This window comes from Empidonax traillii, unplaced genomic scaffold (genome assembly GCF_003031625.1).
Source record: "Empidonax traillii isolate 1590-97213 ecotype Southwest subspecies unplaced genomic scaffold, ASM303162v1 scaffold276:size1176444, whole genome shotgun sequence".
Lineage (NCBI taxonomy): Eukaryota > Metazoa > Chordata > Aves > Passeriformes > Tyrannidae > Empidonax > Empidonax traillii.
The window spans coordinates 689,491-703,913 of NW_020955469.1; the positions used below are offsets into that span (position 1 = coordinate 689,491).

Sequence of the window (14,423 nt, forward strand, 5' to 3'; positions counted from 1 at the left end):
GCTTGGGAGGGTGCAACACGGAGTAAAGTTTATATTCTGCAGAGTCTGACTGCAGCACGGCCCCTGACGGGTAACCTGGTCACATTTAATTATTCCCCCAAAGTCACATTTAGCTGTGTTGTTTGGGGGGTGGAGGGGGGGTTGGTGTGGGTTTTTTTTTTTCTCTTTGACTGAAAATTTGAGGTGGTCATTTTGTTCTCACGGAGAAAGTTGGATTGAATGGGAAGACAAAAGCGTGGAGGAAACCGAAGCTGCTTGGCCTTAAATGCCTGTCCCGGGGGAGGCGGCCCGAGAGCAGCTCTGTGCGCTGTCAGGGGGGTGGGTTGGCTCTTCCCTGCCTGCTTGTGGACAGCTGGGATCAGTTTGTCCTGGGCTGAGGGAGTGGCTGATGAAAGAGCTGCTGAAACTGCGAAGTGACGTTTTCTGTGAAAGTCTTTAGGATTATATAAACTTGGATTAACTGTGCGAGGGTGGAAGTTTCTCCTCAGTCATTTTTTGAGGCAGCTGTGTTTTAGGGCTGTAGTTAGGAACTTAACTTGAAAAGTACTTATTTTCCTTTGGTTTTGCCTTTGTTCCCATTACCTTGTCCAAAACTTGCTCCAGGGCTGCACTACTCTGACAGAAGAATTCTAATTTCTAGGCAGAGTTTATTTGTATGTGGTTTATCTCTATTTCTCTTGCCAGTGTTATCCTTTATCTCATCACCTTCCTTCTCAGGGGTTTTATCCCTTTTCTCTTCACCTTGGCTAAGAAGGTATAAGAAAACAACAGAGCATTTTGCTGAAGGTGTGGAGGGATTAGCTTGGAAAATTTGGGGCATTTTAGAAAGATTACTTGATGACAGTATCTGCAGAACCCCTCCCAGACTGGGTCTTTCCAAGCTTAGAACTCAGGCCTTCCAGACCATGAGACTAATTGGAAAAAAGAAAAGAGGAAATCAAATGGTGTTTCTTTGCGGTATTTGAGCCATTAGAGTGGATCTGGATTTGAGATTTCCAGAAGGAACTAATTTTCCTATCTGAAAACTGCTGGTTTCATGCAATCACTTCTGCCCAGGCACTGGACTTGTGGGGAGGAAGCCAATTAGTACTTGTAGAAATAGGCAAAACTGCGTTTACCAATCATTTACCAAATCAAAACCATCATTTACCAATAAATGATTGGTAAGTCAAAACAACTGCAGGCTGAGGGAATTTGCACCCATTTAGACCCAAATTTGTACTTCACCAGGTCTTGCCTTTATTACTGTTTAACAAAACTTCAGGTAAATTTTCTTCTGACTGAGGCTGGTTCTGTTTTTATTCCCTGCAGACCAGCAGTCCCTGTACTCTGACCACTGTTATATCTTGAGAAGGAGCAGAAGGAAGAAAACCAGACAATGTGAATCAGCAGAAGTCACCTACATCATTGTGCAGGGTTTGGGGGCTGGATGACACTGTTGAGGGTCCAACATTCCCAGTTTGTGATGCTGCTGCAGGAGAGGGTGTCTTTGTATTGCTCTGAGTGTGTGAACATCTGTGGTGTTTGTGCCAGTGATGGCAACATCCCAGAATATAACAACATTCTCTGCAGTGCATCGGTGCTTTGGGGAGATCATTCAGAAGGAGGGTTGCTTGCTGTGAGGAGTTTGCAAAGTAGGAAGGATTTCAGAATATGATAAGGAAATGCAGACAGGTGTGAGGCAAATGGTTCAACACATTTTATCTGCTCTCTCTGGTTTCTGTGGTGTCTCTCATCTTGTGCACCTTGTTCATCATCTCTCTGCTGTGTAGAGATTTTCCGGGCAAGAAGCAACTGAGTCACCACTTGGTGCACATTTCCCCTCCCTGATTTAGTACGTGAGGCTGAGTGAAGTCAGAAGTCAGCAGACGAGTGTTTTCCAAAGATGGTTGTGTCTGAACCCACATCACATCGAAAATGTAACCTTTAAAAGAAGGTCAGGGAGTAGAAGTTGCTTGATGCATGTCAGTGTCACAGTCCGAATTCAGTGGCGTGGGATGCAGAAATGCCCATTTCTCATTTCTTCTAAATTTTCTCAGAATTTTCCCATTGGTTGTCTTGTAACAGCTTTTAAATTGGTCAGCAATGTGAAGCTGTTTGCTTGTGAGATGAATCATCATTAGTCATAAAAGATTCCGTACCTCGAAACGGCTTCCCGTTGTGAAATGAGATAGAGAGGAGGAGGGAACACATTTCAGTCTCACTCCTGCTACAAGGATGCCTGGGGAAGGAAATCCAAGATTTATTCTCTTTATCAAATGCTTGTTGGATTGATTGATTGAAAGTTATTGGACATTTAGCAATAACTTTTCCCTCATGCTGTCTTGCCTTCCATCAAAGCGGTGTAAACCAAGTGGAAAGGTGTTGGTGCACACTGAGTGGTGTTTTCAACGGTAGCAGTGGGATTATTCTGACACCCACGCCTGTCCATGGGTAATTGTGGTTCTTGAGGATGGGGAGAGCTGCTTGAAAACCACAGGTGTCCCAACCTTCCTGTGCTCTTGGCTGCAGGGATTAGGAGCTAACGGCATCCGCCTGACCATGGAGAGCGCTCTGACTGCCCGGGACCGTGTCGGGGTGCAGGATTTTGTCCTGCTGGAGAACTTCACCAGCGAGGCAGCATTCATTGAAAACCTGCGGAAACGCTTCAAGGAGAACCTGATCTATGTGAGTAGCAGTGACAGACACTGCAGTGTTCATCGGTGACCTGAATTTGGGTTTTTTGGTGCAGAAGACGTACCCAGCTCTGCTCTGCGGTTGGATTTGGAGATGGTGGTGTCAACTTTCACGGACCATTGCTTGTGTCAGAGCTAGTCTGGGATACTGTCGTGTTGACAGATGTAGGGACACCCTGCAGTGCTCCCCTTGAGGTCTGCTGGCATTTACAGAGCTTGCCAGCACTGAAAATCCAGTTTTCACCACGTTCTTCCACATCATGAATTCACTCACTTCCAACCACCCCAGACTTGAACTTGATCCTAAATGTATATCAGAAATAATCCAAATATTCTTGCTGTTAAAAGCACTGAAACTGTTTGCAGGTGCTGTTTATCCAGCAAGGATAACGTGTCTGGCATAACTCCAGCAGTGTCACTCTCACAGCGCTAAGAGGTCACTTCCTCAGCACCCTTGGCCTGTTTGGAAGTTCCTCAGGAGCATCCCCAGGGCAGGCACTTGGCCTTGGGAGAAGTCTGAGCTCTCAGACTCTGCTGCCAGACCGTCTGTAACCTCCCTGCTTTTTGTTCTCTATTCCAGACCTACATCGGCTCCGTTCTGGTGTCTGTGAATCCGTACAAGGAACTGGAAATCTACAGCAAGCAGAACATGGAGCGGTACCGCGGCGTCAGCTTCTATGAAGTTTCTCCTCACCTGTGAGTGAGTGGCCTGTGGGTAACAGAGCAGTTCTTGCCATTCCCACGCAGGTGTGAGCAGCAGTGATGTGTGTAAACAAGCAAATAGGACTTTTCCTTGCACGGAAAATCCTAGGGATATAAAGGACCCTCCGCAGGGCGTGGCGTGTGGCTCTTTCTATTCCTGTTCCTGTCTCCAAAGAGGATGAGTTGCCTTTGCAAGAGCAGTATTTGGAAAGGGAGTCGGTTCCTTCCTGGCTGGAGGAACAGAGTTGCTCACCCCTGGCAGGACAGGAGTTCATTGTTCCAGGGTTACTTGGGGTCTCCGTGTCCGGGCCCTGAGTTTCCCCAGCACGGGGTTGAGCAGGGAAGGAGTGTCTGTTGTGTGGGGGTTTCTTTCCTACCTCTGCTGGTACTGCCTGACCAATATTTATCTGGTATTTCCCTTGTTGCTAAGATACCGTCAGCCTGTTGGAAGAAGGAATGTATTTATTTACATGGTCTGGCCTGGTGAGTGTTCCCAATTTCCCATTAAAAAAGGGAAAAAAAAAAAAGTTTTGAGGTTTAAAGTTATTTTTGAAAGCATTTGAATTTTTTTGTCGGACTGAATGGCTGAGAGCTGAGGCCACATGGCTTCAGAATGTTTTCTTTCAGGACCAAGGGCCAAATTCTGAGCACTTCTTAGAGGGGCTTTTTATGTTTTATTCTGTTTTGTTTTTTTTTTTTTTAAGAGGTCTTGGAAGAGTAAATGATATTATTTTTGAGTGAACTATTTGGGTTGTTTCTTATTGCTGGCACGTAGCCCAGGAGAGTAAACAAAATAGAATGCGCTGCAAGCACAGAGAGGGGGAGAAACACCATTACTTGGGAAAGTCTAAACACTTGAAGTTGTGTTTTTTATGGTAAAAATGTGATTTTTATTGTGTGAACTTACGTGTGGGGGAAAATTCAACCTGAAAACATTTCTGCATTCAGACCTCCTCAGTTCTCCCCTTGGTGTAGATGTTCCACTTTGGCCTGTGGTCAGGGTGTTCTTGAAGGGCTTCTGTGTCCTTAGAGGAGAGTTTTGGGACTCTGGAAAATCCTTGGGACTGTGACTCCATTTTCCTGTGTGCAGTAGGAGCAGGACTGAGGATGATGGCAGTGCTCATGGATAACATGAAGCATTAAGCAGATGTGCTTTAATTCCTGTTTGTGCTGCTATTAAATCGCAGAGCAGCTGATTATTTCTTAGGCTGTTCCCTTGTCTTTCAACTAGTCCCGTAAGCAGTTGTAAAATGTGCAGCCCCTAAGGAACCCTGGAGAGCTGTGGTGCTGGATATCACTGCTGCTCCCACTGGGAAAACGGTGTTTTTCTTAACTGTCTTTACCCTTCCATTACACCCCATTGCATTATTTATTTACACTGCATTATTTGATGATGTATGCATTTAAAATTACTCTGAGGAGCATCTGCAGTGTAGTGCTCTGGGCTTCTCCTTTTACAGTAATTCAGGTGTCTTTTTTCCTCTCTTTCTCCTCTTTTAAACTGATTCTAGAAAGCCAGAATTCTTCAGGAGGTCTGTTCCAGTGCTGAACTAGTGTGAGTCTGGGCCTGAGCTCTGGGTTCTCTGGGAAGTGCGTCACGTTCAGGGGAGGAAAGTTATCCCTGTGGGTTTGGAGCACAGCAAACTTCCCAGGGATCTGTCACATCCTGCCCTCTTTATGGCCTGCCAGGGGGTTTGGAGATGGGAGCTGCCAATGGGACCATAAACATCTTTAACTCAAGTGATTCTGTATGTGCTGTGCGTGACTGCTGGAGCTCGCAGTGCCATAAACCATCCAATAAAGGCACGCGGTCTAGAGGCAGTCCTTTAAATTGAAATTAAATTTACGTTTATTCTGCTGTTTTCCGAATACTCCAGAGGCAGAGTTTGGATGGGAAGAGAAGGACATGGTGTGTTCAGTGGGGTGAGTGTGGAGTTGTGTTGCTAGGTAGCTCATTGGTGTTGCCTTAGCACCAAGTATTAATAGACTTGAGAAGGCCACGGCTGTTATTTTGCTGTGATTATTTCTAATTAATTGCACAGCGTGAGAGGTTAAAAAAAAAAAAAAAAGAAAAAAAAAAGAAAAAAGAGGAAAATTAAAAAAGAGGAAAATTTAAAAAAAGCAAAGCTGCTAAAAGGTTGTCAAGCGTATGAAGACAGGATATCTGCTTGATCACCACATGTAAGACAGCTGAAAATAGTGTTATGGAGGTTGTCTTAGATGAGTTGTGAAGGGCTGATGCTTCTCTTTTACCTTCTCCCATTGTCCTTTCCCCCTCCCTCTATGAGCAGTTGCCACCATTGTCACTCATCCTCCTGCTCTCTGGTGTTTTAAGAGTGTGTGTAACTGTGCAACTCTTGGCATGAGATCCTGTCTGGTCTGTGATGGACAGGAAAAGAGAAGGGAAAGAAAAAGCAGCAAAGGAGGAAGCAGGGCCAGGCCTGGCTTGTGCAGGCAGGAGGTGTTTTGGGCAGTGCTTGGCCTAAGGTGGAGGGTGGCTGAACCTGCAGGATGCTCCTTAGTCTGTGCTGGCTCATCCAACTCTTCCCACCATCCAAGGGAAGCTGTGAGAGGTTGGGCTACTCTGGAACCACATTGCAGGACCCACCCAAATAGCAGAGAGCAGCTGTGACCACCTGAGTGTGTCATCACTTAAAAGATAAGCACGAATAAACACCACTGGACAGCAAGGTGTTTCCTGAATGTTAAGCTCTTTTGTCCTGTGGGACCAGTGCTGAGAGATCATGTATATTTAGAAAAGCTGATCTGCACCATTGTGTCAGCTTCTACAGAAGCTGAAGGAATGAAGGAATTGGTGAAGGAATTTGTGCTGTCACCCTGCAGAAACTGGGCTCAGTGGTTAGGGTGTGAATGAATGGAGTGATCTCCTGTGTCCTCACCAGTGTGAAGGAGAAATATGGTCTCACCCAGCCCGGGGACTGGGGCAGGTGCTTCTTTTGGGGTGTGTGTGCCCAGAGTTCTCCGTGTGGGATAATCCTCCCTGAGGGTCTCTGCCCTTGGCCCAAGGAGCCACACCAATGCCTGGCTGTCGTTGTCCCGCAGCTACGCCATCGCAGACAACTCCTACCGCTCCCTGCGCACGGAGAGGAAGGATCAGTGCATCCTGATCTCCGGGGAGAGCGGGGCTGGCAAGACAGAGGCCACCAAGAAGATCCTGCAGTACTACGCTGTCACCTGCCCCGCCAGCCAGCAGGTCGAGACCGTGAAGGACCGACTGCTCCAGTCCAACCCCGTCCTGGAGGTAACGCCCACGGGAACCCGGTGCTGAGTCACAGCACTGACACTCACGGCTTCCAGCTGAGGGGGTGGTGCAGGTGGGACCCCACGGGACGTGACGGAGCAGAGAGCGTGTCCTGGGAGCGCTGGGTCATGGCGTGTGGGCAGATCATCTGCTCATCTGCACACCGGGGAACCCCGCTCGGGTTCCAAGCCGAGGGAATGGCTGGGCTGCTGCTGAGCTCCCTTGGCCCTTCCCACTCCACTGGGAGGAATTCTGGCGTGGCCGGGGCTGCAGGGAGAGAGGGGAGTTGGGAGTGGGGAGAGCTCTGGTTCCCTGGGTCAGTCTGCAAAGGGCAGGAAGGGGCACACCGCAGTGGGCAGTGGATAAATGTGTTGGTGGGTTCATTTTCTGGTGCTGTGGTGTCCTCTAGTGTCCAGCCCCAGCTGTCTCTGGAGTGCCCTGTGGTTATTCGTGCTCCGTGCTCAGCTGGGTGCTGTATCCTGGGAAAGGTGTGCTCCCAGGAGCAGGGAGAGCCCGGCAGGCCCTGTCCTGTTGGGATAGAGCCTGCTGTCAGTGGAGCTGCGGGTGGCTGTAACAAATGGCTGTGATGAAAGGGGAACCTTTGAAAAGACTGTCAGACACGACATATGTTGTCAACAGTGGACCAGCATTAAAATAAGCTTTGCTGAGGGGATGGAAGTGTTTTCAGAGGATGTTCCATCTGCAATGCTCGCACTGGGTATAAAGATCAGCGTTAGAATTCGGGGAGCAATCTGTTTCCTTCTTGTTTTTCATTGCAGAAAGGAAAATCCTGGGCTTTAGTGGCTGTAAACAAATAACTGGCAGCTTCACCAAAGTGTTTGTAAATAATCTTATTTAGTACTTATTTATGTCTCTCTAATCATTTTCATTTCAGGCCTTTGGAAACGCAAAAACCCTTCGAAATGACAACTCCAGTCGATTTGGGAAATACATGGATGTGCAGTTTGATTACAGGGTAACTTAAAATCTGTTTTGTACCTTAGAAGCTGTGCCAGTCATAGCAGTTCTCTGTTGCCTGTGTGTTCTTGTACTGATGTGTGTGTGTGGCAATTGTTTTGCATTTCCTCGAGGACAATGTGAGCAGAGTCTGTGGTAGCAAAGTTTGCCTCCAGGGGTTTTTTAGTGCTCACTCTCCTTTCTTTCTTCCCTTATTTCTCTATATAAGGAGACAGTGAGATTAAATCCTCTTATTCCTAGGGTATATGTGCACTGTGCAAATGGATACTCCAGACTAAATCCACATAATCCAACTGTGATCTGAAGATAATCTCTGTCCTGTGTAACTTTGCACAGTGTTTGTTTCCATTCTGATCCCCAGTGTCCCACACTGGGAGGATGAGCGCAGTGCAGGATCTGAGGAGCTCAGCACTGCCATCCTGCAAGTCCTTTAAATGTCCCGGGATACAAACCCTCCACACTTGGAGTTTTGTGAATTCCTTCTGACAAGGAATTCTACCCCAGTCAGCGTGCCATTCGGCATGCTCTGTGGCCAGGATTGGTGAAATACCGTGGCAGTGTCACTCAGTAGCTCATTTTGCATGCACTTGACACCCAAATCACCGTGCTGGAGCTGAAATAGAGCTTGTGATACAAAACGACAGATAATTTTCTGTGTTTTTATGGGCTTTTGTTTGAGATCCTGTTTGTCTCTGAATAGACAACCTAGAAGCAGAAACATTTTCCTTTATGCTGACGAACTGTTTCAATGTACCTGGTTTGATTTAGGGGGCTCCTGTCGGGGGCCACATCTTGAACTACCTCCTGGAGAAATCCCGAGTTGTGCACCAGAATCACGGCGAGAGGAACTTCCACATTTTCTACCAGCTGCTAGAAGGAGGAGAGGAGGACTTGCTGCGGAGGCTGGGCCTCGAGAAGAACCCCCAGCAGTATCACTATTTAGTAAAGGTGAGCATTAACCAGTAATTCTTATAATATTGTTATACTGTAGGACCAGGAAATTCTCAGTTCGCTTCGTCGTTTCCTTCCCTTGCCTTAGAAATAACTCTGAGGTGACTTTTATAAAAAGTGCACTGAGCATAGATAATGTATTTTTGACAATTATATACATATTTGTATCAAATTGTCTCTTTTTAGGGTCACTGTGCAAGGGTCAGCTCCATAAATGACAAAAATGAGTGGAAGATCATGCGAAGAGCCCTGTCTGTTATTGGCTTCAGTGACACGGAGGTGGAGGTGAGGCCTGTTTGGAGGCACAGCTGATTTTCCTGTTTTTAAGGAATTTTCCTGCTTTGATTTGAGATTTCTGATTGCAATCAGATCAGGGTGAATCAATTCAGAGTGAATGTATTCTCTACAGAAATCCTGAAAAAGATACAAAATGTTCTTGTAAAATGTTAATTAACACAAAAAACCCTTCACTGTGTGTTCGTTTCCTCATCCTGACTTCTGCCTCTTGCTTCCATCCCAGGATTTGCTGAGCATTGTGGCCAGTGTTCTGCACATGGGGAACGTGCAGTTTGCTGTTGATGAGCAAGGAAATTCTCAGGTCACTACAGAGAATCAGATTAAATACCTGGCTAGGGTGAGTACCACCATTACAGGGAAGGGGAAATGTACAAGTTCCCTTATTTTGAACTTGATACCATCATATAATTTTAGAATATGGTTTGGAAGTTCTCATAAATTTTACTTTTGTTTGACCTAAACAAAATGTAAATATTATCATCAAACCCCTTTAATTGAATCCTCTCTATTTACTACCTGATCCACCACTGCCTCGAGGTTTTCACCTTCAGGCAGAGAGATGGGAATAAGACTTTGTAGAAGAACTTTAAAGAAAAATTCACCTTTGTGGCTTTACTTGGTCAGTTCTTTGTGCCAGAACCATCAAGCCAATGTATTTGTAAGGTCATATCACTACCAGAAAGGATGGGATGTGTGGGAGGAAAGGAAGGGATTGATGCTGCAGAAGTCTTGCAGTGTGAGTGGGAAACAAAGGGTCGTTTCACTGGACTGGGGTTTTAGGAAGCAGCCTTTCTGATGTCTTAAAACTATTATTAGTAAGTGGAACATAGTGCTTCATAAATCAATTTAATATCCCACTGCTTTGCAGCTTCTGGCAGTGGAAGGCTCTGTTCTTCGGGATGCACTGACCCACAAGAAGATCATAGCAAAAGGGGAAGAGGTAAGAACAGGACCTGGGGGTCTGGGAGGCAGATGGAATTAAATCAACACAGCTTGAGCTCTCATACCAGAGCCCAACCGTCCCTTCCCACTTGTCAAAGGACTCAGTGCAGGGATCCCACAACCCACTGATCACTGTTCATCTGGGCGGCAGCGCCAGGAGCTGAGTCCAGGCAGGCTGTGGAGTGGCTGTTAATTAATGGTGAACGAGGGGACTGTAATCTCTTGCTGGAGTGGATGTTGAGTGGCTTTTGTCTCCTCCTGCCTGCAGCTGGTCAGTCCCCTGAACCTGGAGCAGGCGGCCTATGCCAGGGACGCTCTCGCCAAGGCCGTGTACGGACGCACCTTCTCCTGGCTGGTGAACAAGGTCAACAAGTCTCTGGCTTACAAGGCAAGTGAACCTTTTATTTCTTCATATCCAACCACCTGCAAAAGGAAATTCCAAATCTTCTTGCTGCAAAGCAGGAAATGCAAGTTCCATGCCTTAGTGATTTATAAATTGTTTTTCGAATTAAGCAGTAAATGCTGGAACTAAATGGTTAAGATCCGGTGATGGATCGTAACTGTGAGTACAAATCTGCATTTCTTTTTTTCTCTATTGCAGGATGAAAAGTTTCCAGGCTGGAGAAGTACAACAGTTCTAGGATTGCTTGACATCTATGGATTTGAGGTTTTCCAGCACAACAGGTTTGTTTCAATCGAGGTCTCCTGGGTTTTGAGTAAACTCTGCGTGACTTCATTCATTACAGTGTTTTCTCTACTTTGTGATTCAAGACCTTATTCCATCTCTGGTTCTCTTAATAAGAGAAAGAGGTGGCATTTAAACTTCAGTTGAAAAACTGGTAATCACAGGTACTAACACCTGGGGCATCCAGCTAATAATTAGCATTTACAGCCAGGTCAGTCTGGAACCTCCCTGAGAGACAGCAATGAACAGGCTCTCAAATTTGAAGTGTTATTGGGCACTTATTAAAAGTTTCTGTGTTCCTCCTTATTTCCATCCTTCATGTCCATTTTTCCCTCCTTCTGCAACTGAGTTTCACCAAACAATAAACTTCCTATATTTCTACAGCCAGCAAATAAACATTTCACAAACCCTCTTCCATTCCTGTTGATTTACTAGATTCGTGCTGCTCCCACTGTTTCACTTGTGGTACAGTCTTAGTGATTGTTTTTCTGATTTTTGTTTGCAGCTTTGAGCAGTTTTGTATTAATTATTGTAATGAAAAATTGCAGCAGCTCTTCATAGAGCTCACGTTAAAGTCAGAGCAGGAGGAATACGAGTCCGAAGGCATCGCGGTAAGAGCCAATGTCATCCCTTCACTCTCTCCTTCCCACCACCTCCCCACTGAAATTTCCATGGGTTTTTCCAGCCCAGAATTGTTTTCACCCCAGTGTGGTTTCTTGTCTTTGCAGTGGGAACCGGTTCAGTATTTCAATAACAAAATAATTTGTGACTTGGTGGAAGAGAAATTCAAAGGCATCATTTCTATTTTGGTGAGTTGAAAACACCTTTTTAAATGAAAAGTTTGGGGCAGTGTAGTGGAAAACAAGGGCAAAAATATAGAAAAATAACAGGTTTGTGTTAGGACTGTTTGAGCAGGTGGGGAGAGCAACAATACACTGCACAGTGACACTATGAAAAGTCATTGTATCACCTCCAGGGCTCTGGGGAAAGCAGCTCCCAATCCAGGCAGTCTGGAAGGATGGAAGTGTTTTCCTTTTCAGCTCAGCAATTCTTCACTTGTTGAAGTCAGAGCTGGTTACCTGTGGAAAGGCCAAAGGGCCAAACTGGGGCAGTGGTTCAGTGAGACAGAGTCAGGGCTGGTCTGGGTGCCAACAAGCCCAGTCAGAAACCAGTCCAGAATGTGTGTGTTTGTAGGATGAAGAGTGTCTGAGACCTGGGGATGCCACAGATACCACATTCTTGGAGAAACTGGAGGAAACTGTGAAAAACCACCCTCATTTTCTCACGTGAGTGTTCCCACAGCTGAGGGCAGTTGTTCCATTCAGGTCCCAGTGTGTGAGAGAGCCCAGGGCTTTAGTTATTCCTAGAAAACATTGTACTCAGGGTGTGTAGAGCAGTGGCATCCTTGGTGTGCTGGGTGTGCCTTTACAAAGAGGTTTGATAGTGATTTAAGATAAAATAAGTTGGCAGTACTGACTGCTTGGCTTTTCTCAGGGCTGAGCTTCAAAGTACAGCAGGGGCAGCAAAACTCTCGTTACTGACTTGGCACTTCACCTTTCAGATTATTTACTTCAATTTTGGAGCTCCCAATTGTCTTTTTGTTGTGAATGTTCTGCTTGTGCTCAGCTTAGAACCTGTACAGCATCTCATGTGCACACAGAACCACTCTGCAAGGAACACTGAGATTCACCCCTTTGAAAGAAACATAAATACATTTAATGACATTTCTGTGATGTGCTGGGGGGTAACTCTTGATTTACTCGTGGTCTTGAAAATCACCAAGTCAGATTCCATTCCCTGTCCCCCCTTCTGTGTTCACTCAGGGACTGAATGTCACGGTGCTTTTTGAAGTGAATCCCCCCCAGATGTTTGTTTCTCATGGAGCTTTTTGAATTTTTTTGAATTTTTTGCCCAGGCACAAACTCGCTGACCAAAAGACACGGAAGTCGCTGGGGCGGGAGGAATTCCGGCTCTCTCACTACGCTGGGGACGTCACCTACAGTGTGGCAGGTGAGTCTGTGCATCCCCTTTTCCCCCTTTTCTCCTCCTCCCACCCTCTGCCCTCGGAGTTCACACTCCCACACTGTGTACTGAAGAAAAATCTGGGCATAGTATTTTTCCTGCCCTGAAGTTCAGTGGGAGCCTGAGTGGTTTGTTTCTCTTCCAGGTTTTCTAGATAAAAACAACGACCTTCTCTTCCGGAACCTGAAGGAGGTGAGTGTGGATAGAGGATGTTTCCAGCACCCTGCAGAATGGGCAGTTGGGTTTAAAATGGGATGCACCTGAGGGAAAAGATTCTTCTACACTCCAGCTGGAGAACACATGTCCATAAGTCTGTGCTGTGAAAGGAGCAGTTGAGGTGCCCAGGGCTCATTATTATTATTATTATTATTATTATTATTATTATTATTATTATTATTATTATTATTATTATTATTATTATTATTATTATAATAAAACAACACAAACCAACCAAACCAAACCAGTTTTGTCCCATGTTTCTCTGGTAGCTCACTGAGGAGTGGTCTGTGCTCTGTCTCTGAAAACGTCTCTCTCTGCAGACCATGTGCAACTCTGAGAACCCCATCATAAACCAGTGTTTCGACAGGACAGAGCTGACAGACAAGAAGAGACCTGAGACGGTAGGAACAGGAGAGCTGCAGGGAAATGGGGCTGTTTCCTCTTTTTCAAGACATGAGCTCTCTGACAGGGTGATCCCAATGACAGCCCCTCACATTCAGAGCTGGGAGCCCGAGTTCTGCAGTCACCAGCTCTAAGTCACTGCTTCACACATGGTTTTCTTTTCTCTTAGGCAGCAACTCAGTTCAAAAACAGCCTCTCCAAACTCATGGAAATCCTGATGTCCAAAGAACCCTCCTACATTCGTTGCATGAAACCCAACGATGCTAAACAGGCTGGTATGACCCTGGGGACTCTTCTTTGACAGATATAGAGCACGAGATCCCAGTCAGTGGGGCACATAGAGGAGCAGAAATGAAGTCCTACAAGATTTGTTCATTTTGGGTCTGTGCCAGAGCTTCTGACAGGGAGGTGCTGGCGGTGCCAGCAGCCAGGAATTGGAATGAGAGCGCTGCTCTTGGGTGAAGTAGGGTCATGGTTAAAGTAAAGAATTATTAACCTACATAAATGCCCTTTAATGATCTTTATTCTCCCTGATTTTTTTTGTTCCTGTGTGCATAGAATGTCCTAAAGGAAAACTTTATTTTGGGACTAAATATAAATTATTAAAAAGAGGTGGGGGGAAGCACAAAATCATGTGGGAATTGCACTGCAAGGTTGGGTTAGAGGTTAAAGATGAATGTGTAGGTTACAATAAGAGCTGAGCATTCCCCATCTCCAGATGGAGGGGCAGCCACACACTGATCATGTTTCTCCGTGTTCTGCTCTCTGCAGATCGATTCGATGAAGTTCTGATCCGACACCAAGTGAAGTACCTGGGGCTGATGGAGAACCTCCGGGTGCGCAGGGCTGGCTTTGCCTATCGAAGAAAATACGAGGTTTTCCTGCAGAGGTAAAATTACCTTGGACTTCTTTCCACTGCTGCTCCCTCTCCCTGCTCTTCCTCCCACCGATGCCAAGGCTGGGGAGCCGTTCTGAGCAGCACAACCCTAAAACCTCACAGACCTATTTTCTAGAGGGGGCCTCTCTCCCTTCCTGTGGCCTCTGCCCCTTTCTCTTGGACTGGAGTTCTCTCCCTGAGGTCTCCTCTCCTGCCCATTTGCAGGTACAAGTCGCTGTGTCCAGAGACGTGGCCCACGTGGGACGGGCGGCCCCACGACGGGGTGGCCGCGCTGGTGAAGCATCTGGGCTACAAACCAGAAGAATACAAAATGGGACGGTTAGTTCTTCTGTGTTCTTCATCTGAGGCTGTAAATCATCAGGTGTCCGTGTGATGGCTCTTAAAAAAAGG

The 14,423-nt window shown here is 46.2% G+C and overlaps 1 protein-coding gene across 6 annotated transcripts in view; it reads left to right on the forward strand.

The window, feature by feature from the left end:
- The window catches only part of MYO1C (myosin IC), a 54,635-nt gene that overhangs the window by 32,358 nt on the left and 7,854 nt on the right, over positions 1 to 14,423 (forward strand). For 4 of the 6 annotated variants that reach the window (XM_027889983.1, XM_027889984.1, XM_027889988.1 and 1 more), the window contains exons 2-20: positions 2,512 to 2,667; positions 3,256 to 3,371; positions 6,441 to 6,639; positions 7,535 to 7,615; positions 8,386 to 8,565; positions 8,755 to 8,853; positions 9,089 to 9,202; positions 9,734 to 9,805; positions 10,076 to 10,195; positions 10,409 to 10,491; positions 10,998 to 11,103; positions 11,221 to 11,301; positions 11,687 to 11,778; positions 12,408 to 12,502; positions 12,660 to 12,706; positions 13,054 to 13,134; positions 13,305 to 13,410; positions 13,907 to 14,024; positions 14,238 to 14,351. In XM_027889983.1, the coding sequence (XP_027745784.1) occupies positions 2,512 to 2,667; positions 3,256 to 3,371; positions 6,441 to 6,639; positions 7,535 to 7,615; positions 8,386 to 8,565; positions 8,755 to 8,853; positions 9,089 to 9,202; positions 9,734 to 9,805; positions 10,076 to 10,195; positions 10,409 to 10,491; positions 10,998 to 11,103; positions 11,221 to 11,301; positions 11,687 to 11,778; positions 12,408 to 12,502; positions 12,660 to 12,706; positions 13,054 to 13,134; positions 13,305 to 13,410; positions 13,907 to 14,024; positions 14,238 to 14,351 (2,060 nt within the window). Of the gene's footprint in view, positions 1 to 2,507; positions 2,668 to 3,255; positions 3,376 to 6,440; positions 6,640 to 7,534; positions 7,616 to 8,385; positions 8,566 to 8,754; positions 8,854 to 9,088; positions 9,203 to 9,733; positions 9,806 to 10,075; positions 10,196 to 10,408; positions 10,492 to 10,997; positions 11,104 to 11,220; positions 11,302 to 11,686; positions 11,779 to 12,407; positions 12,503 to 12,659; positions 12,707 to 13,053; positions 13,135 to 13,304; positions 13,411 to 13,906; positions 14,025 to 14,237; positions 14,352 to 14,423 lie in introns of those variants that run through there. The other 2 variants (XM_027889982.1, XM_027889987.1) reach the window with 2 other exon arrangements.